Here is a 22,280-nt window from a genome sequence, read left to right as displayed (position 1 = left end):
TCAAATTTGATAACAGGAGAGCAGCCACAATCGGAGGTAGCTCTTATCAGCAGACGAATATGCATGATCCTTTTCTCTCCAAAGGATTATCTGATCGATTACGTGCCGTCTCTTTCCCGCCGTATACTTAAACCAGGAGAGAAACTGATTGATAGTATGAGCGAGACCGATCGAGAGAAATGTATCCTCGCTCTCTTTTTATCCTCACAGCATCCATTCCAGCGGATGGGTTTTTCAAATTTGATAACAGGAGAGCAGCCACAATCGGAGGTAGCTCTTATCAGCAGACGAACATGCATGATCCTTTTCTCTCCAAAGGATCCTGATCCTTCTTTACTGTCTGATCGATTGCTTAGTTTCTCTTTCTTGCCGTATACTTAAACCAGGAGAGAAACTGATTGATAGTATGAGCGAGACCGATCGAGAGGAAAGTATCCTTGCTCTCTTTTTATCCTCACAGCATCCGCACCAGCGGATGGGTTTTTCAAATTTGATAACAGGAGAGCATCCACAATCGGAGGTAGCTCTTATCAGCAGAGAAACAAGCATGATCCTTTTCTCGCCAAAGGACTGTCTGATCGATTACGTGCCGTCTCTTTCCCGCCGTATACTTAAACCAGGAGAGAAACTGATCGATAGTATGAGCGAGACCGATCGAGAGAAAAGTATCCTTGCTCTCTTTTTATCCTCACAGCATCCATTCCAGCGGATGGTTTGAAGCGATTTTTCTAATTTGATAATACAGGGTTTCCCACGATTTTTTGGTTGGTTCCCATCAATTTTTGATGGGTTCCCATATTTTTTTGGTGCGTTTCCACGATTTTTTGGTCGTTTCCCAGAATTTCTTGGTCCAATTGTATTGATATCCAATCGGAAAATATCAATAAAATATGGGAACGAACCAAAAATCAATGGGATACGACCAAAAAATCGTGGGAACGCACCAATAAATCATGGGAGCTGACCAATAAATCGTGGGAAACCCTGTAAGAGAGCAGCCACAATCGGAGGTAGCTCTTATTTATTTATTTATTTATTTATTTTTATTTTATTAATTGCTCGGCCACGTTGGGTTACAGCAATAGTACTTACTGACTATAGTATACAATTATTCACGAAGGAGTAGGAAGGAGTTTATGGTACGGAAAAGGAGCGAAGACGGGATCGGTAGACAGGATAGGAGAGGACAGCAGGAAGGGAAGGCGGAAGTGATTACATTAGTAAACGCTGCTACAGCTTGATTTATGTCATCATCAGTAAAGCACCAATCGGTACCGGCTAAAATATGATGAAGCTTTTGGTAGTCCAGTTTCCTAAAATTGAACATACGAGCCGTAGGTATTCGTTGAGAGGATGCTGGGCGAGAGTGCGTAAGGAGCACACTTGTCTCATGAGCAGGATGATGATTGTCTAGCGCGACGAGTGGAACAGGTGAAGCTATGACGGGGGAGCAGCGCTCCAAGAAGGCATAGCATTGGCAGCATTGGCAAATAGAAGGTCCAATTGACTTCCGCGTATATTTTTTATGCCAGATAATTGCGGCAAACCGTTTACCGACATTCCATCAAGCAGAGAAACATTTTCACGAGATTCACCAGTAGGAATGAAGTGATTAACGCACGATGCAAACACATCCATATCAAGCTCAGATAGACAGAGAGGCGTAACTCGTCTAGTTTTGTGCGCAATCCTCATACTTTTTGATAGTAGATGTTTAGTTGATCGATCGAAGGGATGAGAGAGCGAGATGCGCCGGGAGTGCTCTCGCTGCAAGTTATTAACGGCGAAAGAGAGTCGGACGGATTATGTGTATTAGATGCAGGGTTAGCTTCCATCAATTCTGGTAAAGTCGGTAGTTCATGAGAATCTTCAGCCGGATCAGCCGGTTTACGCTTGCTGAAAGTACTGCGTATAAGGTAAGCTCATAGGGCCATGATCTGGCGAAATAGTGAAATCAGCGTTTCGCAGTTGTGTCGTGTGGTTGATAGAAGGTGGCGAGGAAGGATGATCCGATTCACGATTAATAGGCGCAGAAGGTGCAAGGGATGCTGCAGTAGTGGGTCGCCAAACATTGACGGAGCGGGGATTTAGGTCGATGAACTCCTTAAAAGAGATCCCGCGAGGCCAGGTTGAAGCAGCCAAAGCAATAGCCCGGTGCGAATCCGGTACACCAATTTTAAAAGATACGTAGGAGAGCGTAGAAAGATCCCGGTCGCGTCGTACAAGGCTATATACCAAGATGTCGTCTGTCCCTATGTTAGAACAGGCCATTTCGCGGATCGCTTCAATCGGAGTATCAGGAGCAATACGGGAGATAAAGACCCAAGTACGGGGTGGGCGTTCAGGAACGGTCGTAATATTATTGCAGGACAACCCTGTGCCCGATGAAAGCATAGCGCGTGTAACGGTATTGGTAGGCGATGGGTCGGGAGAGCGATCCAACAATCGACGTTTAGAAGAATTCTCACCAACAGCTTGATGGGTGAGCTTAGAGGCCGCAACTGGAATCGTGGTCGTTGAGTGCGTAGCAGGAATCGCAGAATGGTGAGCACTCGATGTAGTGGTATGCGTGGCAAGATGAGAGTTGAGCTTGTTCATTAGTGACTTGAAGGAAGTGAGAAGCTCACGGTGCCTTAGATCAAGCTCCTTGATGCCATGCTTAACTTCATCAAGCGTTGTGAGTAGTGGAGCCTGTGAGTAGTTGCGTTCCATTGAGTGAGAAGCAGTAAGTGAGTCGATGAAATCTTTCACGGAACGAATTGACGATGCTGATTCCTGTTTCATCAAAGCTATCTCGTTTCTAAAACAATCCAGTGAAGAGGAAAGTTCAAGTCGCAAGCCAGCTGATGCCGCCTGCACAGAACGTGAGGAATCGCGGAAATCGGACTGCAACGATTCCAAAAGGTAGGCAGCGTCACGAGAAAGGCCGTGCGAGAAGCGTAAAGTGTCAACGGCCCGCAAACGCTGAGCACAATCCGCGCAAGCCCAGAATAAATTTTGTGACTTCTTAAAATCACACAGGAGCGGGGTTGAAAGTCCAATGCACTTATCGTGGTAATAGTGTTCACAAAGACCGAAGCACGGAATTGGATCGTTGCTAATAGCACCTTCACATTTCTTACAGATCACAGACGCCATCGCAAAATAGACCAAAGTTCGACTGAACAATGAGTGATCACAACAACCGCAGGCGGATTGCAATGTTTATATGTTGAACCGTACAATTCACAGGTGCCGCACAAATTTGTGATACGTGAACGCGCGAGTGTAAATTAACCGAACTAAAACAATTCAAGCCTTAATCAACAAGAAAATCGCGGTAAAAAATCAACTTGGAAATAGGAGAGTGAGAGAGCACAACCAGCCGCTTTGAGTGACAAGTGACAAGTGCAGACATCAGCAGACAAACATGCATGATCCTTTTCTCTCCAAAGGACTGTCTGATCGATTGCTTAGTTTCTCTTTCTCGCCGTATACTTAAACCAGGAGAGAAACTGATTGATAGTATGAGCGAGACCGATCGAGAGGAAAGTATCCTCGCTCTCTTTTTATCCTCAAAGCATCCGCACCAGCGGATGGGTTTTTCTAATTTGATAACAGGAGAGCAGCCACAATCGGAGGTAGCTCTTATCAGCAGACGAACATGCATGATCCTTTTCTCTCCAAAGGACTGTCTGATCGATTGCTTAGTTTCTCTTTCTCGCCGTATACTTAAACCAGGAGAGAAACTGATTGATAGTATGAGCGAGACCGATCGAGAGAAAAGTATCCTCGCTCTCTTTTTATCCTCACAGCATCCATTCCAGCGGATGAGTTTTTCTAATTTGATAACAGGAGAGCAGCCACAATCGGAGGTAGCTCTTATCAGCAGACGAACATGCATGATCCTTTTCTCTCCAAAGGATCCTGATCCTTCTTTACTGTCTGATCGATTGCTTAGTTTCTCTTTCTCGCCGTATACTTAAACCAGGAGAGAAACTGATTGATAGTATGAGCGAGACCGATCGAGAGGAAAGTATCCTTGCTCTCTTTTTATCCTCACAGCATCCGCACCAGCGGATGGGTTTTTCAAATTTGATAACAGGAGAGCATCCACAATCGGAGGTAGCTCTTATCAGCAGAGAAACAAGCATGATCCTTTTCTCGCCAAAGGACTGTCTGATCGATTACGTGCCGTCTCTTTCCCGCCGTATACTTAAACCAGGAGAGAAACTGATCGATAGTATGAGCGAGACCGATCGAGAGGAAAGTATCCTTGCTCTCTTTTTATCCTCACAGCATCCATTCCAGCGGATGGTTTGAAGCGATTTTTCTAATTTGATAATAGGAGAGCAGCCACAATCGGAGGTAGCTCTTATCAGCAGACGAACATGCATGATCCTTTTCTCTCCAAAGGACTGTCTGATCGATTGCTTAGTTTCTCTTTCTCGCCGTATACTTAAACCAGGAGAGAAACTGATTGATAGTATGAGCGAGACCGATCGAGAGAAAAGTATCCTTGCTCTCTTTTTATCCTCACAGCATCCGCACCAGCGGATGGGTTTTTCAAATTTGATAACAGGAGAGCAGCCACAATCGGAGGTAGCTCTTATCAGCAGACGAACATGCATGATCCTTTTCTCTCCAAAGGACTGTCTGATCGATTGCTTAGTTTCTCTTTCTCGCCGTATACTTAAACCAGGAGAGAAACTGATTGATAGTATGAGCGAGACCGATCGAGAGAAAAGTATCCTCGCTCTCTTTTTATCCTCACAGCATCCGCACCAGCGGATGGGTTTTTCTAATTTGATAACAGGAGAGCAGCCACAATCGGAGGTAGCTCTTAGCAGACGAACATGCATGATCCTTTTCTCTCCAAAGGACTGTCTGATCGATTGCTTAGTTTCTCTTTCTCGCCGTATACTTAAACCAGGAGAGAAACTGATTGATAGTATGAGCGAGACCGATCGAGAGAAAAGTATCCTTGCTCTCTTTTTATCCTCACAGCATCCATTCTAGCGGATGGTTTGAAGCGATTTTTCTAATTTGATAACAGGAGAGCAGCCACAATTAGAGGTAGCTCTTATCAGCAGAGAAACAAGCATGATCCTTTTCTCGCCAAAGGACTGTCTGATCGATTACGTGCCGTCTCTTTCCCGCCGTATACTTAAACCAGGAGAGAAACTGATCGATAGTATGAGCGAGACCGATCGAGAGGAAAGTATCCTTGCTCTCTTTTTATCCTCACAGCATCCATTCCAGCGGATGGTTTGAAGCGATTTTTCTAATTTGATAATAGGAGAGCAGCCACAATCGGAGGTAGCTCTTATCAGCAGACGAACATGCATGATCCTTTTCTCTCCAAAGGACTGTCTGATCGATTGCTTAGTTTCTCTTTCTCGCCGTATACTTAAACCAGGAGAGAAACTGATTGATAGTATGAGCGAGACCGATCGAGAGAAAAGTATCCTCGCTCTCTTTTTATCCTCACAGCATCCATTCTAGCGGATGGTTTGAAGCGATTTTTCTAATTTGATAACAGGAGAGCAGCCACAATTAGAGGTAGCTCTTATCAGCAGAGAAACAAGCATGATCCTTTTCTCGCCAAAGGACTGTCTGATCGATTACGTGCCGTCTCTTTCCCGCCGTATACTTAAACCAGGAGAGAAACTGATCGATAGTATGAGCGAGACCGATCGAGAGGAAAGTATCCTTGCTCTCTTTTTATCCTCACAGCATCCATTCCAGCGGATGGTTTGAAGCGATTTTTCTAATTTGATAATAGGAGAGCAGCCACAATCGGAGGTAGCTCTTATCAGCAGACGAACATGCATGATCATTTTCTCTCCAAAGGACTGTCTGATCGATTGCTTAGTTTCTCTTTCTCGCCGTATACTTAAACCAGGAGAGAAACTGATTGATAGTATGAGCGAGACCGATCGAGAGAAAAGTATCCTCGCTCTCTTTTTATCCTCACAGCATCCGCACCAGCGGATGGGTTTTTCTAATTTGATAACAGGAGAGCAGCCACAATCGGAGGTAGCTCTTATCAGCAGACGAACAAGCATGATCCTTTTCTCTCCAAAGGACTGTCTGATCGATTGCTTAGTTTCTCTTTCTCGCCGTATACTTAAACCAGGAGAGAAACTGATTGATAGTATGAGCGAGACCGATCGAGAGGAAAGTATCCTCGCTCTCTTTTTATCCTCACAGCATCCGCACCAGCGGATGGGTTTTTCAAATTTGATAACAGGAGAGCAGCCACAATCGGAGGTAGCTCTTATCAGCAGACGAACATGCATGATCCTTTTCTCTCCAAACGACTATCTGATCGATTACGTGCCGTCTCTTTCCCGCCGTATACTTAAACCAGGAGAGAAACTGATTGATAGTATGAGCGACACCGATCGAGAGGAAAGTATCCTCGCTCTCTTTTTATCCTCACTGCATCCATTCTAGCGGATTGTATTGACGCATTTTTTATGTTCGAATATTATGGGAATACCATTAATCAAATAGGCGAATGAGGCTAATTGGATCAATGTCTATAAAAAAAAACTCCAATCCCTCTGCCACGTGCAATGCGTTTTGCCAACATTTAGGCGTTGATCACCCTGGGTAAAGTATTCAGCAAATAAAACAGTAAGCACGCGCGCATTGTACTAGCACGTTTCTTTTTTTTTTTTATTACCATCTCGTCACCCGAACGTTCACTTCATTTTGCGCGAGCCTTTTCGGCGTCCCGGTCCCTTCTTCCCACCATCGAACGGATCGTCTTCATCGTCCGCTCCTCCGCCGCCCTTCCCCGTACGTTTCGCCTGCTGGTCCCATTCTTGCTTCAGCTCCTGCAGCATCGCTGGCGTTAGCAGTCCCTGGGCCAGCAGCCGCTCGGTCAGGCGGCCGCGCGTACCACCCGCCCCGGCCCCGGCCTCCCGATAGTACTTGCTCTTCTTCTGCCGCATCACGAACGAATCCTCGTCCGGTGTGTTGGTGGAAACCGCCGTTTCCGAGTTTTTCAGCAGCTTCGTTATCTGAAACACGCCCTGCTGAATGATGTCGTCCAGCTCGCGCTGTATATCGCGCACCAGCTTCTCGTCGGGGAAGAGGTCCGGAAACCGGTAGCTCAACCACAGGTACAGATCCAGTACGTCGAACACCGCCTCCAGGTGCACCAGGTCGATAATGGTGCGCGGCAGCTGGAACGGCCAGCCACACTGATTGCACAGCCAGTCGAACGTGACCGGCTCGTTGCGACTGTACCGGCGCGCGTACTTCAGGAACATGGAGCACACAAACGGCATGTTGCGGTTGATGGGCGCACAGCAGAATATGTAGCGCGCCCGCAGTGGCAGCGGCACGTGCTGGATCGTTTCGGCCAGAAACTTAAAGTCTTCCGTGTTGCACATAAAGTACAGCGAGTCGTCTACCGTGCTGAGCGACACGAAGATCTCCATCAGGTTGCTGAGCGTTGCGTTCGGCAGATGGTACGCGTACAGTTCGATCATGTCTGCCGTCGGATGCAGACCGGCCTGGGTCAGCGGGTCCGGCGTTTGGCCCAGTATGCCCTTCAGCGTCGGCAAATCTTCCGCCTTAAACGTCGTCACGTAGCCCTCCTCCCACTTCATCCCGTACCGACCGGCCCGGCCGGCAATCTGCAGTGCCGCCGATACCGAAATCGTGTCCATCTCTTTCTCCCCCTTCTGGTTCATCGTCGGCTTGATCATCGAGTAGAATATGACGCGCCGGATGCTCAGGTTCAGCCCCATGCCGATCGCGTCCGTGGCCACCAGCACCTTGCAGCTGTTGTTCGGGTCGTTAAACTTAGCCGCCTGGGCGAGCTTGGTGCCGGGCGGCAGGCCACCGTATATGACCGCGACCTCCTTGCCGCGGGCTTCAATTTCGCGCGACACCGCGTAAATGTCGTTCTTGCTGAAGCACACGATGCAGTCGCCGGGCAGCACGTTGTCGAGCGTTTGCAGCGCCTGCTCCTCGATGTGCAACGGCGTGAGACGCTTGTAGTTCCGCACCTCGAGCGATTCGTGCGTCGTTTCGCACAGCTTTTGCAGCAGATCGGCCGTGCCCGGTTCGCCGCACACGTGGATTTCCTCCGCCATCAGGCCCAGGAACGCTCTCGTCCACGCCCAGCCACGCCCGACGTCCTTCAGCAGCTGTATTTCGTCGATTACTGCTACCTCATCTGACGGGAAATGGGGGCAGGGGGGAAATAATTCAGTCCACGAGCTTACACTGGACGCAAATACTGCTTTTCTACTCACAAGGTGTATTTATGGAAGTCATCTCCACCGTGCAGGCCACATGCGCCGACGGTTTCCCGTCCGGGTTGGCGAACTTGCGCTCCTCGCCCGTCACCAGATCACAGGCCGTTCCTCGCTGATTGCTCTTATTGTACACCTCACTGGCCAGCAGCTTCAGTGGCCCACAGTAGACGCCCGATTTGGCCGCCAGGAAGCGCTCCATCGCATGGTACGTCTTGCCCGAGTTGGTGGGCCCCGAGTGGAAAATCACCTTGCGGTTCATGCCGCGCGCGCTCGGGTACCAGTTGGCCGGTTGCCGGAGGTCCGATATTTTCTTCAAATCGTCCATACACTCGAGGTGGGGGAAGATTTGCTTCACGTGCCGCAAAAAGTAGGGAAAGATGTCGTCCACATGCCCCGCGCCCTGCAGTATATCGCTGAGCACCACGTGCAGATCGGCCGGCAGCGCATCCGTGTCGAGACAGTACTTCCGGAAGCTAACGAAGGCTTGCTGCTGCAGATTCGCTATGGGTTGGAGGAGAGTAAGCGAATTTTTACCAAGCGCTTTCCTAACTTCAAACTTAAAACCCCGAAGGAATATCACTTACAGTCTATACCATTTTCCAGACAGAGGAACTTGATCTCCTTCCTATTGCTAAACTTCAGTATGACCTTTAGCATTTCCGCCTTATCTAACGCTCCCGTCAGCTCGGCGCCGACATTTATATCGTCCGGGCTGGGCCGTATTGGGATCGGCGTAAACAGTCGCGTATCGTCCTTTTTGCCCCGGTACGACGTGCCTGTCGTAGCGGGGCTGCCGGGGTGAAGCAATGTTCGCCGAACACCGACCGTACCGCGTGATACACTGTGCACTGAATTTAGCATCGCCCGGCAGCATCGCGTCCATCGGGGACCGTTGACCAGCATTTTGTCTGCTGATGCAGTATTGTGTAATTCCGTGCGACCACTACAGAAACCCGGCAAAAGTAATTGCGCCTGCACGGCAAGCGCACCCGACCCGGCCGTTCGCTTTTGTTTTGATCCTGCACGTGTGCTGACAGTAGAGGCAACTGTCAAATCGAACACACACACACACGCGCGCATTCACGCACATTGACATCGACGATGACAGCGGTTTGTTTACACATTTTGCAGCACGGAAAAATATTCACACAAAAAAATCAGCAAAATACGAACAAATCTGCTTCCCTGTAGAGTGTACCATGTAAAAGCAGCGCGTTTCGATTGTAAAAATATCGCGAAAGAAGGAAATTGCCCGTTAGAACAAATTATCCAACCCCGTCAACAAACCCCGTCTGTCAAACTCAAGGGCATTCGCATTCCTTCACTGCAGCGCCAGCAGTTGCGCTCGGTTCGGTGGTGAATCATAACAAAACAAATGCAATAATAAGCTGGCTGTGAAAGGAAGTGCACAAGGTGGTGCGCTCTTTCGCTGGTTTTCGGCAGTTCATTGGCTGTGCAGTAGGAACTCCACTTAAATCACCTAGTTTATTCCGTTCATCGCTGTTTAGTGCGCGTGATTGTACAGTTGTTTTTCCTTTCCATTCGCAACGATGGGTCTTTTTGGCAAATCACAGGACCGCAATCCGAAAGATATGGTAAGCGACGCAAATGATCGAACCGCCTGCCTAGATGCTCACCGTTTTACCCTTCCACCCTTCCACATACACACACAGGTGCAGGAATGGTCGTCGAAGCTGCGCAAGGAATCGTTCGCACTCGACCGCCAGGTACGGTCCATCCAGCGGGAGGAGGACAAAATCAAACGGTCGCTGAAGGAGGCGGCGAAAAAGAACGACAAGGAGGTGTGCACGATACTGGCCAAGGAGCTGATCCGATCGCGCAAAGCGATCAACAAAATCTACACCAGCAAGGCGCACATCAACTCGGTGCAGCTGCAGATGAAGAACCAGATGGCGACCGTGCGGGTGGCCGGCTCCCTGGCCAAGTCGACCGAGGTGATGCAGGCGATGCAGGCACTGGTGAAGCTGCCGGAGGTGGCCGCCTCGATGCGCGAAATGTCGAAGGAAATGATGAAGGCCGGCATCATCGAGGAGATGATCGACGAAACGATGGAATCGCTCGAGGACGTCGAGGAGATGGAGGAGGAGGCGCAGAAGGAGATCGATCACGTGCTGTGGGAAATTACGGCGGGCAAGCTGGGCGAGGCACCGGCCACCCCGCTCGCCAACCCGACCAAGGACGAACCGTCGACGTCGCGCGCCGAAGCGGAGGACGCGGACGAGGAGGACGATATGAAGGAAATGCAGAACCGATTGCAGGCGCTGCGTTCGTGAAGAGGGCCGGGGTTTGCACATGACACACTTCGGCCGGTGCTTTTGCTTAACACACCTAACCCCCACCCTTACCTACACCTTAAATACACTGTCCCGTGCGCGTTACGATGTTTTGTCTAGGTATTTGCCCATAAAGAATGGTGCGATTTAATGAAGAGTAAGAACCACTATCCTGTAAGGACCTTCTTCCCCGTTTGATGAACGTTACAAAATAAAATATAATTTATCTTACCTCGACCGTTCGTTCGTTTCTGCCACACCCTGTTGCCAGAAATACGGTTTTTGGTATTCTTGACTGTTCTTTTATTACTGCCCACAAATGCCGTTAAAATACTTAATTTCTTCCATTTTTCATGCTTTTTTCCGATGTTTGTCATTGGTGGTGGTGGTGGTGGAGTGAGTGGAGAAGTGGATTTCGTTTGATTTTCGGCTTTGTAAGATAAAAACCCCCCGGACACGTTTATTCCAGCACTAGCTTTGCTTCAAAATCTTTCCTTCGTTGCACTACAAAACGCACATCATCCTCGTGTTGTATACTATTTCTGCCGGCCTCCATCCATGCCTACTTGCTCGCTCGTGCTGATCTCCCGACTACTGCCTGCTTTGCTCACTGTATTTGCTTATATGTATGCGCGAGGTTGCCATGCCAGTCAACCTCTGTTTCAGCACACTCTAACCAACTCATCGTTTGTGTCCTGTTGTTTAAAATTCGTATCCTTCTCTATCCTACTACGGCCGCACTACCCACCGCTGCTCGTCCACTTGCGGTTTATTGCTTACCATGCCATCTCCGGGAGGTTTCGGTGTGCTATGCTGGCATCGATTACACTTCCAGAGGCTATATAGTATCGAAACCAAACGAGCTAACCCAAAACCAAACGAATTTCGGTGACCACGTGTATGATCCTGCATTTAAAAAAGCATTATATATATATGTGTGTGTGTGTGTGTGTGTGTGTGTGTGTGGGGGGGGGGGGGGGGTTAAAAAATAACTGGGCGAATCGCACTCTCAAATAATGTAATTTGTGTTCAGTTCATATGTATACATATTCTTTTATATTATAGTCACAGTCTCTCTGCAAAACGGAAACACGTTAGCACACACACACACACACGTATACGCTTATGCTAAATTTTGTTGAAAGGCGACAAATGCCCATTCCTCTTTGTTCTGCGACGTGGGAAAGTGTCCGAGGGCGATATTTTTTCATTGCTGCAGCGCATATACACCCCACAAACACACCAAGGATGGTTGTTTGTTGTTTAAATGTCCTTATTCGTTGCTATAATATCCTAAAGCGTTTTGCAGCAGCGGTTGTTTTCGGTGGCCTGGCCATGCTGGGTGGCCTCCTTTCACTTTTTATTGGCCAATGTTTGTTTTAATCTTTACGAACACGCGCTCACCTCTGTTTCAAAACCTCATCATTCGCACACGCGATCGGTCTACCGGTCCCTCTAAAAACCCCTTCCAACACACATGCACACACCCTTGGCTTACCCACCCCTAATGCTTTGCACAAGAGAACACAACACAGATTCTGATGAAACCTATTGCTATTTAAACGCGACAGACCTTTACTAGCGACTGAGGGTGCCGCGGGAAGCTCAACAACCAACGACCGATTTAGCGCACACGATCGCGATCGCGTTGGATCCTTCATTATGGAACGGGTATGCGAGATCACTTCTAAATTGCCGTGCCGCGGTGCCGTCCGCGTGGCACAGCCACGGAAAACCCCGGAAAACAAAACCAAAACGCAAAACCAAACCCCCCAAACGCACTAAGACGGCATGAGATGAGAACACGCGGAACAGAGGACACAGACGGCGAAGTGAAGTTCAGTGTCTGTGGATTAATAAATATCTAATAATCACATTGTTTTTTTTCCTTTCTCTCTCTCACACACACATACACTCAGCATTCAATGTTTTGTTTCGCACTCCGATTTGCTTTTTCTAGGGCCACTCTCGAACCCACTACAACAACGGCTTACTAACCGCACTCTATCTGCACAGTGCCCTATCCACGTGGCACTTTTCTCTCACTCTCTCTCTCTCTCTCTGTAACGGCTTGATTTTTTCTTCTTTTGTGTTATTTTGTTCCATTCTTCATTCCCGCACTACATTCTACTCCCGTTTGTCACCATCCCATTATAGCAGCATGTTTCTATGAGTTTCAGTCAATGTGTTCGCGCATAAAATCGATACCATGAATCTGGCGTTAAAATTCATGTTCCACTCACTGCTTTGGCCTAGTAGAGGATGAAAAAGTGCACAAATGAATGTTTAAAATGTATCTTGCACCTCTCCATCTAATATTCACTGTAGTGTTCTTTTTGTTCTCTCTTATCTCCCCTAGATCAGAGTAGATATAAACAAACAAAAACCAAAACAAAGCAGCGCACAATTCAAAACAATCGGATAAAGGAGAATTATTTTTTCAACGAATTCTCCATTCCTTTTTCCCCCGCTTGTGAGTATTTTTTTTACAGCACGCACACATGCACATGTTGTAATGCAAATAAATGTCTGCAGCAAATGTAGCAAGTCCTATCCTCTCGCACTGTTGACGAACGGCTTCACTTAAATAATAGCAAACGATACACAGCTTAAGCACACTTTTTCCGATACATCGCTTGAAAATTACGGGTCCTACAACCCCCAGATTGGCAAAGGTTTGGGCAATGCTGCACTGAACCATGGCCGAGAGCGCTACTCACAAACATCTGGCCATTGCATTCAAAAATTCTTACGCACGAAACAAAACACCAGAAAACTGAAATTCTATCGCCTGGAGACACGCATTCGTCCTACCACTTCTCTCCTTGCTCGCGCTACGGAACATCTCAAGAAAAAAAAACTCACCGCCCCAATACAAGGCGGTCTTAGCGGTTGGTTTCTAATTACTACAGCCCCTGACTACAGTTTTAAAAATTAGACAATGAACCATGCAAAAATAAACCCAACTCACTCCTCCACATTACGCTCTTTATCCGACCGTGTACTGCACGTTGCCGCCATCGGCTACCATCATCTGCATTACCAGCAGCAGCAGCAGCAGCTTCATGATCATTATTATTATTATTTTATAATTATTATTATTGGTAGTGTAATTAATAATTAGCATTATTGTAAACCCCACGCCTTTCTTCGCAGATGCGCGTATGTATATGTGTATGTGTGGGTGTGTGTGTTTATCTAGTCTCAGACTCTGTATTTTATCCAGGCTTGCAAGCCATTCTAGCTCGCTTTCATTCGTCTTTACCCAACGGCGGTACCGTTTCGAATTCGCTTCACCTTCAATAAAGCTTCGTTCTTCTCTTTCCTTGCTAACTGATGTGCCCTGTTGCTGATGTCATACGTACATATAGCGCCGGTTCACCTTTTTTTAACGGACACACACACACACACACACCGAATGCGTGGGGAGGGAGGCGGGAGTGGGGTGGATGCGAATAGCAGTCGTTATTCGGCACATTTAGTCCACACACATATTGTATGATCCCCGGTAGGGTTTGAGGTCCGGCCGGCGCATTGCCGCCAAGCGTGTTTGACCCCTGCTGTGACCCCAGGTTTGCTTTGTCCAAAGGGGAGGGAGGACGTACACGTAGAGACACGATATCTTATATACAGCTATCAGGGTGTTGGCTCTGCTTACGCTTAGTCTTAGGTTCCTTCGGATGTTCTATCGACGAGCGTCGTGGGTTTCCTAACGTTACTAATGCACTTGCGACGGCAAGACCTGCCGATTGACCAGGAGGAGAATGCTGAAGGCCGCCTGCAAATGGGAGTATTTTGTGTTAGGGGGATTGTTTTGTTTCGTGTACAACTTCCTGTGACTACCCTTCCCCTGGTACGTACCCGTTGGCAGCCGGACTAGAAGCGAAAGAACAGCCGCCCTGTTGCCTTCACACGGCTCCAGCGCAATCGGACTGGGTGAGTCCTGCAAATAGAGAACGCAATGCGAACGATGTAATGTACAGGATCATTTGTACGAGGGTGGGTAACAGTCCGATCAACTACCTTTTTACGTTTCCGCGGTGCAGCTGTGATGTTTTCTACCGCTGGCGATAGCTCGTTGTACTCTCTACTTTCAATCTCCACCAAAACCTGAGTATGCAAGTAACATCATTTAAAGGAAATGTTTCTATCCATCAAATTTACCAGTTTTTGACCAGTGGGAAGCACACTTACCTGCGAAAATGGTCTCGATGCCATCTGCTCCATTTCAACAAACAGACGCTGACGACGCCGGAACATATCGTAATGTTGCTTGATCTTCCACAGAATGGCCGCCATGACGAGGAGTAAGAGGAAACATCTGCGCCAAAAACCGAACCGAAGCAAACCGTAACGTACAATCAATACATTTTACAGTACCAACCCCTGTGGTTTTACTTACGTTGAGAAGGTAATGAAGAACTGCTGCAGGTTCAGCTTCGGGTACTGCGAAAACGCAATCTGTATCCAGAGCGGGGGCTGAAAGTCGTACACATACACGTAGAACGTCGTGAGCGTCACATTGTCCTCGACGCCGAACTGATGCTCGGCCTTGGAAAAGCGATACCGAAACGTGGAGCAGTTGACCGCGGAAAACAGTGGCTTCTCGATGCCGCCCGCCGTCCGGATGGTGATGTTCATGCGCGCCGCCACGCTGCACGTGATCGTAAAGTCCGCATCGATGTCCGGCTTGACCGGCGAGTTGCGGAAGTTGATCTGCGTAAAGTGGCGATCCTCCTTCTTCGACAGGTTGAACGTGAACTGGTAGTCGATCGTCAGATCGTAGTAGCACGACCCGCGGCTCGGATCGCCGTGGTAGTGGTTGGTCGCGTCGCACTTCTCGCAGTGGTCGCCCGCCAGCCCCTTGGTGCTGCAGAAACACTTGCCCGTCTCGCTGTGGCAGTACTGGGCCTGGCCGTTGCATTCGCACTTCTGGCAGATGCCCCCGTTCACCGGGTTGCCCCAGAAGCCCGGCTTGCACTTGTCGCAGTTCGGGCCGAACGTTAGATTGCTGCACGGTTGCTTGCACGTCTTCGCATCCGGACAGGTGCTGTGCCCGTTGCACTGGCAGCTCGGGCAGTGCGTGAAATGCCACCGCTGCGCCGGGCACTCCGACTCCTCGTGTGCGCCACTGTCCCCGCCCGGCAGACACTTGCCGAGCCCGGTCAGCGAGCCGTCGTCGCACCATCCGCAGGCCGGATCGTCCCGGCACTGGGCGCAGGTGCGGTAGAACCCGCACTGGCTCTTGCCACTGCTCGCCGCCCGGCATTTGCTCGACCCGGTCGTCCACTCGCGACACTGGCCGTACGGGAAGCTGGCCGTGTACGCGTTCTTGTCCACGCACCGCTGCTCGTTCTGGCACCAGATGCACTCCTCCTGCGTGCAGTTGCCGCAGGACGTCAGCCCCGAGCAGGCCGGCGGGCAGGCGTCGTTCAGCGCGTCGCCCGACTTGTTCCGGCTGTACTGGCACCTGCTGTGCTCGTAGTCCCAGTGGCACACGCTGACCGCGGTGCAGGCGTGGCAGCCGTGCAGCTGCGCACACACGTGCTCATCATTGTCCGGGCAGTCTTTGAGCGCCTTGGTGGGATAAAAGTCGGCCCGGTACGTGTACGACACGTCCGGGCATTTCTCCTTCACGCAGATACCCTTCCCGTTGCCGATGCCGCAGAACATGCAGCCGTACGCGGTCGACACGCAGCCCTGGCACGTCGTCAGCTGGCTGCACAGCTCGTAATCCATCAGCTCGTGCTGGGTCATCACCAGCCGGCTCTTTTTCGGGCACACCTCCAGCCCCTCCTGGTCGCGGTCAAACAGCCGCTCGCGCTGCACCGCGGCCGCCGGCAGGCACCGGCTCTTCTGGATATCCCACACACACTTGACGCCCGGGCGCGCATTAAGACACTGGTCGGTGCGATTGAACGCTTGACAGTCGCCGGGCGTAAACTGGAGCATATCGTTCACCATCTGACCGTCGAACCCGCCGTACACGTACAGCGACCGCTCGAACACGACGGCCGAGTGCCCGAACCGGGCCAGATCCGCGTACAGGTCGTCCGGCATCGGCTGGGCGTGCCACGAGTCGCACAGCACGTCGTACACCATCAGGTCGCGCGAGTAGCACTTCGCGCCGAAGCTGTGCGAGGTATCATTGTGCGTGTTGCCGCCAAACACCATCATCAGACCGGGCGTCAGGAAGTTGGCCGTGTGCAGGAAGCGCGCCGTCGGTGCCGTCTCCAGCAGCGTCCACAGCCGCTCGTGCGGCTCGTAGCTGTACAGCTTGTTGCTCAGCAGCTGCGAGCTGTCGCTCTCCGACACGATGCCGCCGTACACGTAGATGCGCTCGCGCAGCGGATCGTACGCGGCCGAGTGGCCGTAGCCGCCCTTCACCGGGTAGCCGCGCGTCGGCACGATGCGCCACTCGCGCGTCCCGAAGTTAAACTCCTGCACCGTGTTGAGGTAGCCGAACTGCGGCGAGTGGCCAAAGATGACCACCATCTTCTGCGAGCTGCCCCCGCCGGTCAGCACCTTCTTCCCACCGACCTGGTCGTAGTTGGACACGATCGTGGCGGTGTGGCCGGCGGACCGTAGCGGCCCGCACATCTCGTACGTGTCGTTGCACTGTTCCGCCTTCACGGTGATGTTTTCCCAAATCTTGGCGCTCACATCGAACGCCCACAGCTCGCCGCAAACGCCCCTGCCCTCGATCACGCCGCCGTACATGAAGATCTTGTCGCCGAAGATCACGGTCGACGCGCCGTACCGCAGCTCCGGCGCCGGCCTGCTCTCGGTGTGGGCCGTTTCCCACACCTTGCCGTTGAAGTCGTACATGTAGAGCAGAGCTTCCGCCTTGCCGTAGCTTTCGCCCGCGATCACGTACAGCGTGTCGTGAAACACGGCCGCCCCGTGCGACGCGCTGCCCGGCGGCGTGAAGCCCTCCGTTTCGCCGGCATCGATCGCCGTCCAGTAGCCGTGCGCGATCGCCTGCGAGCAGTCGTTGCCGGTGTAGCCCGCGCTGCAGACGCAGCGCTGCTGCTTCCTGTCGCACACCCCGCGCCCCAGATGGGCGGAGCAGTAGTTCGGGCAGCGGGGAACGTTGCAGGCCGCGCCGGTGAAGCCACTGTTGCAGCTGCACTCCCCATTCCAGCAGTCCCCGTTGCCGGAACAGTTGAGCAACGAGTCGTTCGTCGGGCAGGCGTTCACCTGGTACGAAATGTTGAAGCCGGACATGTTGTACGCATCGTCGCTGAAGAAGTGAAGCAGGGCCGACCCGGAGTGCGCGAACACCTCCGGGATGCGGCGGATGGTGAAGTTTTTCCTGTACATCAGCCCGCTAAACACGGCCAGCAGCGGCGACTCGACCGAATCGCCATCGTACACGTACAGATGGTCCCAGCCGCACTCGGTCGCGAACTCTTCCAGGTGCAGCCGAATCACCGAGGGACGGCCCGGCTCGGTCGACACCTTGTCGGTGATGCTGTTGTGCTCGCGGGCATCGATCAGCCAGCTGCACTTGACGCCGATCGAGTAGTTGCCCAGCCCATCGTGGATGCTGCCCGATGGTTCCGTCAGTCTAAAATGGAAAACACACCAATTAATAAGCTTAGGTACGTACTGTTTATGGGTGGTATAGCTTTTAAACTTTTTGCTAAACTGTTTTGCTTCTCTATACCTGTCGCTGGCTTAAAGAATTCAGTGCTGCAAAATGTCACTGTCAATGTCATAACAAAAATCTGACTGAAACAAAATCCATGTCAGCGTCACATACTCAATTGTGATAATCAGAGATGATACTCAAAATTATTGGTGTGCACAATGCATTCCTGGTGACATTTTTACAACCAACGCTTGGTCAGTCACTATCTCAAGAATTATTTTTTGCTGTGATCTGTTTTGCAAAATGTCACTGTCATAATCATGACAAATTCAGGCTGAAAATTAGAAAATGTCAGCATCACGAGCTCTACTGTGATGATCAGAGGTGAGACTCAAACAGTTGTTGCGGCCATCACATGCTTGGTGACATTTGTTTAGCACTCAACTCTTCGCCGCTTACTTGGTCACGACATTTTCAGTTGGTGATCATCACGATAGCCATGGGAGATATGCGGTGCGTGCGAGTGGTTCCAAGAAACCAAATGAGCATGGTGTCTTGCTCTGTTTGACCCGACACACCATCAAACCAGACAGAGCGAGAAAGCATGCTCATTTTGATGCTTGGGACCACACGCCAGGTATATTTCAAGAATATCGTGATTATCACCGACACAAAATGTCGTCAAATTAATGATCAAGAGTTGGGTGCTAAATAAAATGTCATCAAGCATGTGATTAATCCACCAACTGTTTGAGTTTTAGCTCTGATGATCTCAGTTGTGTTTGTGAGCTGATTTGAGCTTCGTTTCAGTCATGAGTGTCATGGGGTGATTGAAACAGTGGAACTTGGCAGCACTGTTCACAGCCAGAAAAAGTCATGATTATGCTAGTGACGGCATTGTGAGTCAGAATATCGCGTTGAACTCCAGAATTCGCATGTCGTGTTCGGAATATCATGACGCACTTTGATTGAATATCATCAATCAGCAATCTCGTGATCCTCATGACATTTTGCAGCACTGAAAGAATTAATGACATACTAAGCAATGCCTTATCAGCTGACGACCTTGAAACATATTTTTGGAAAACTTTTGGTAACCAAAACTAGGTAACCAAAACCTACTACTAAAAACGTTCAATCCTCGTCGTTCAACAAACATGCCCGCACATACGCAGACACGCTGGTGATTGGTGATATCATTGCGCATTTATGTTCCCTCCCCCCCCCCCCCCCTCCATCCCATACATTTGGGGCTGTTATCGTATCACCCCCACGGCTCGCAACCATACGGATAGCCTACTTGGCGTCTTGTAGCTCTGCCACAGTTCCGAAACCATAAAGAAACTGGCCCAAGATAATGTGAGATGAGACGGATACATTTCTCTCTTTCTCACACACACTCTGTATCTATCTTTCTCTCTCTATCTCTCTCGCTCTGTGCTATTGGCTCAACGCTCACCCCAAACGTAATTAAAGTCCCGAACAGATAAGACCCAATCCCGTGCACACCAAACTGCCACCAAAGCCAAGCGAACAAACAAAGTGGAAAAAGAATCCACCTCCAAAATTGCTCCCCACGAGTCGCGGACCGGGGGAAAAAAACGGAACACAATTCAACCCAATTTTCTGCCGCTTCGGGTATGATTTTTTCTCACCCCGACAACATCGATGTCGGAGTTGGCCGTGGATTATGGACCTTTCTGGGGGGAGATGGACCTTTCTTCTCCATTATGACCAATGAACAAGAAGCTACCGTTCGTGGCACGAAGGATGTGCAACAGAACCGAATTGCCTTCACAATATCTGCGTATACGCACACGCGGTGAGGGGTGATTGTATTTATAACTTTTCATGTTAAGTCATTTTGTCTACGGTTTTACACAAGCGGACGGTTGGCATTTGCTAACAGCTGTTCTATTCCGTTGTGTTTCCAAAAGCCACCCACACACACACACACACACACACACACACACACACACACACACAAACACTGTGGGTGTACCAAAACCAATAGTGAATTGATGGACATATCCAAAAAGTGCAGCAAGAGAAGCATTTGATTGGATTCACTCGCACGGAAAATACGCACGGTGACGCAGAACAGCGGCGCTTCCAGTTCCATTCGCCGCTTTTCCATGGCCAACTTTAATCCGATTACAGAACGGCGGCGCTCCAAAGTAGGCTCTGGATGAGCGCGACCAGCAGGCGGGTCGGGTTTTGGAACTGGTATTGGGGCGACCGAGAAGGGGAGGGAATAGCTTCCAAAGAGCAGAGTGGAGAGCTTCAAATGCAGGTCACTGGGACGGCAGTGCTTCGGGAGAGTGTACAGTGATCCCCGCTCGCCCAACCTGCCCCATTCCCGTCGTTGATTCTTGTGCTGTTGTTTTTCCTCCTCCTTCTTCTCCCTTCCTCTCTCTACCTTTTCCTCCTTTTGTAGCAAACAGGTTTGGAAATGACGACACTTACCTAACCTTACCACCGCAGAATTGGCACTCGGACCCCTGCCAGCCGTCCGGGCAGAGGCAGGTGCCGTTCTTGCAGACGCCACCGTTCATGCAGCGCACCTCGCTGCACTTGCCGGGGTCGGCCACCCCGGCCAGCCCGTGGCTCGAGACGAGCACGGTCGGGCCGAGATGGCACGATAAAGCGAGCAGCACCAGCAGCGCAAGGCGCCACACACTGCTGTGGGGGCTCGCGGGCCGGCCACCCACCATCGACCGGATCGGTGGTGGGTCCCGTTTTCTTCGGTACTTGGATTTGTGCAGCAGATAAACAAACATTTGCAGATGCTCGAGCGGCATTCCGCTTCGCTGCACTTCCGGAAGACCACTCCACTTTCGAACGGCAAATCACCCGGGCCCAGGTGCGGAGGGAGGGGGCGGGGGGAAGTGAAGGCTATTCGTTGCGGCAGCCAGAACACGCACACATACACACACGCGCGAACACTACTGTTTTGTCAACGCTCTCTTGCAACAACGGTGGCGTGTGTGTGTGTTGTGCCTTCGATTATCCCGTCCCGACACAAAAACAAACACGCGGAAGGATGGAAGGATGGCGCCGATCGGCCGGAATTATTGCCCTTTTGCACTGGTGCTAAAACAAATAACCCACACACTCACACACACTGGCACGGGCGAAAAAAAACACACTCACGGATTCACCCCAAAACTCTGTTGGACACACGCACACACACACACACAGACACACACTCGATGCACACCACGAGCTTTCCACAAAGCAGGCGACAACTTTTGCAGGACCGTTCGGCAGGGCAGGTGAGGAAGCACCCTCTTGCCGTCTGCTGCCCTACTTGCTGCCCCAACACTGCACGCACGCACGTACACACACACACAGTCGCCTTTCCGCTGCACCGTATGACCGCCCTTCCCTCCTGCGCGGACGAAGGCAGCCAGGGGCCGAGTTCGGGTGACGATGGGGAATGCAAATCTCGCTACTCCTTCGCGGCTCACTTTCCTTTCGCTAGCGCCATTGCACCAGCGAACGACTCTCGACACGGTCTTGCACGGAACGGTGTCACATTCTGCACGGAGAGGGGGTGTGTGTGTGTGGCGGAGGGTTAACAAAATCACGGACTAGCGCTCACACACAGCTGCGTATCCTCCTGTTCGTCACCATTCGCCAAAGGGGGTACGGGGACCCGGGACGTGTTTGTCTGCTTTCTGCGCGTTTAGCTGCTTAATCACCCCAGGTCGTGGCTCTTCCTGTCCAGTGGCTGACGGAACAGATTTCCTGCTGAGTTTTTTTTCACACTCCTTTCTTTCTTCTGCGTGACTTTTTCGCTGCTTCTCCACTGTCAGCTTGTTTGGTTGTGTTCTTTGGTGTTTTTATTTACGTGCTGTGTCGCTCACTGTCACTCCGGAAGTGGTCAAATGTGTGACACTTTAATAGAATAATTGTTATCAATATTTGCTTCTGAAAATAACAAAATGAAAGCATTTTTCTGTAAATTAAATTAAAACGAGATTGGCACATTTTTTAATATTGAAAATTAATTTTCCAAAATATTTACGGATGACCGCACAGTGGTAATTAGCTGCAAAACATGCTGAAATAGCTAGCTGATTTTAGAGCCATCATCGTTTCCATCACAAATGATTAATCAAAGAATCGCTT

At 50.3% G+C, this 22,280-nt stretch overlaps 3 protein-coding genes across 3 annotated transcripts; 1 reads left to right on the top strand and 2 right to left on the bottom strand.

Annotated features, from left to right (window-relative positions):
* Positions 1–6,636: 6,636 nt before the first annotated feature.
* Positions 6,637–9,338, bottom strand: LOC1270921 (ATP-dependent RNA helicase SUV3 homolog, mitochondrial). Its single transcript, XM_061640799.1, has 3 exons — positions 8,843–9,338; positions 8,256–8,759; positions 6,637–8,176 (listed from the first exon to the last, which is right to left on the bottom strand). The coding sequence occupies exons 1-3, from the start codon at positions 9,336–9,338 to the stop codon at positions 6,690–6,692; spliced, it is 2,487 nt and encodes an 828-aa protein (XP_061496783.1). The 3' UTR covers positions 6,637–6,689.
* Positions 9,339–9,449: 111 nt separating this feature from the next.
* Positions 9,450–10,783, top strand: LOC1270924 (charged multivesicular body protein 3). The gene is made up of 2 exons (XM_309652.5): positions 9,450–9,853; positions 9,932–10,783. Exons 1-2 carry the CDS (start codon positions 9,809–9,811, stop codon positions 10,550–10,552), a joined length of 666 nt encoding a protein of 221 aa, XP_309652.2. The 5' UTR covers positions 9,450–9,808; the 3' UTR covers positions 10,553–10,783.
* Positions 10,784–13,532: 2,749 nt separating this feature from the next.
* LOC1270925 (attractin) lies at positions 13,533–21,996 on the bottom strand. Its single transcript, XM_309653.6, has 6 exons — positions 20,613–21,996; positions 14,955–18,122; positions 14,747–14,873; positions 14,576–14,662; positions 14,414–14,495; positions 13,533–14,330 (listed from the first exon to the last, which is right to left on the bottom strand). The coding sequence occupies exons 1-6, from the start codon at positions 20,945–20,947 to the stop codon at positions 14,176–14,178; spliced, it is 3,954 nt and encodes a 1,317-aa protein (XP_309653.6). The 5' UTR covers positions 20,948–21,996; the 3' UTR covers positions 13,533–14,175.
* Between the last annotated feature and the right edge of the window lie 284 nt (positions 21,997–22,280).

This window comes from Anopheles gambiae, chromosome 2 (genome assembly GCF_943734735.2).
Source record: "Anopheles gambiae chromosome 2, idAnoGambNW_F1_1, whole genome shotgun sequence".
Classification (NCBI taxonomy): domain Eukaryota; kingdom Metazoa; phylum Arthropoda; class Insecta; order Diptera; family Culicidae; genus Anopheles; species Anopheles gambiae.
Note: the sequence above shows the minus strand (reverse complement) of the source record. Positions and strands in the feature narration are given on the sequence as shown.

What these genes read in the sequence shown, in the direction of transcription:
- LOC1270921 (XM_061640799.1), bottom strand. Translation starts at nt 9,338, where the DNA reads ATGCGCGCGTGTGTGTGTGTGTTCGATTTGACAGTTGCCTCTACTGTC. An exon ending in TCTGGAAAATGGTATAGACT is followed by an intron (nt 8,760 to 8,842) that starts GTAAGTGATATT and finishes TCCAACCCATAG; the next exon opens with CGAATCTGCAGCAGCAAGCC. An exon ending in GACTTCCATAAATACACCTT is followed by an intron (nt 8,177 to 8,255) that starts GTGAGTAGAAAA and finishes ATTTCCCGTCAG; the next exon opens with ATGAGGTAGCAGTAATCGAC.
- LOC1270924 (XM_309652.5), top strand. Translation starts at nt 9,809, where the DNA reads ATGGGTCTTTTTGGCAAATCACAGGACCGCAATCCGAAAGATATG. An exon ending in ACCGCAATCCGAAAGATATG is followed by an intron (nt 9,854 to 9,931) that starts GTAAGCGACGCA and finishes ATACACACACAG; the next exon opens with GTGCAGGAATGGTCGTCGAA.
- LOC1270925 (XM_309653.6), bottom strand. Translation starts at nt 20,947, where the DNA reads ATGCCGCTCGAGCATCTGCAAATGTTTGTTTATCTGCTGCACAAATCC. An exon ending in CACCGCGGAAACGTAAAAAG is followed by an intron (nt 14,496 to 14,575) that starts GTAGTTGATCGG and finishes CTCTATTTGCAG; the next exon opens with GACTCACCCAGTCCGATTGC. An exon ending in TCTAGTCCGGCTGCCAACGG is followed by an intron (nt 14,331 to 14,413) that starts GTACGTACCAGG and finishes TCCCATTTGCAG; the next exon opens with GCGGCCTTCAGCATTCTCCT.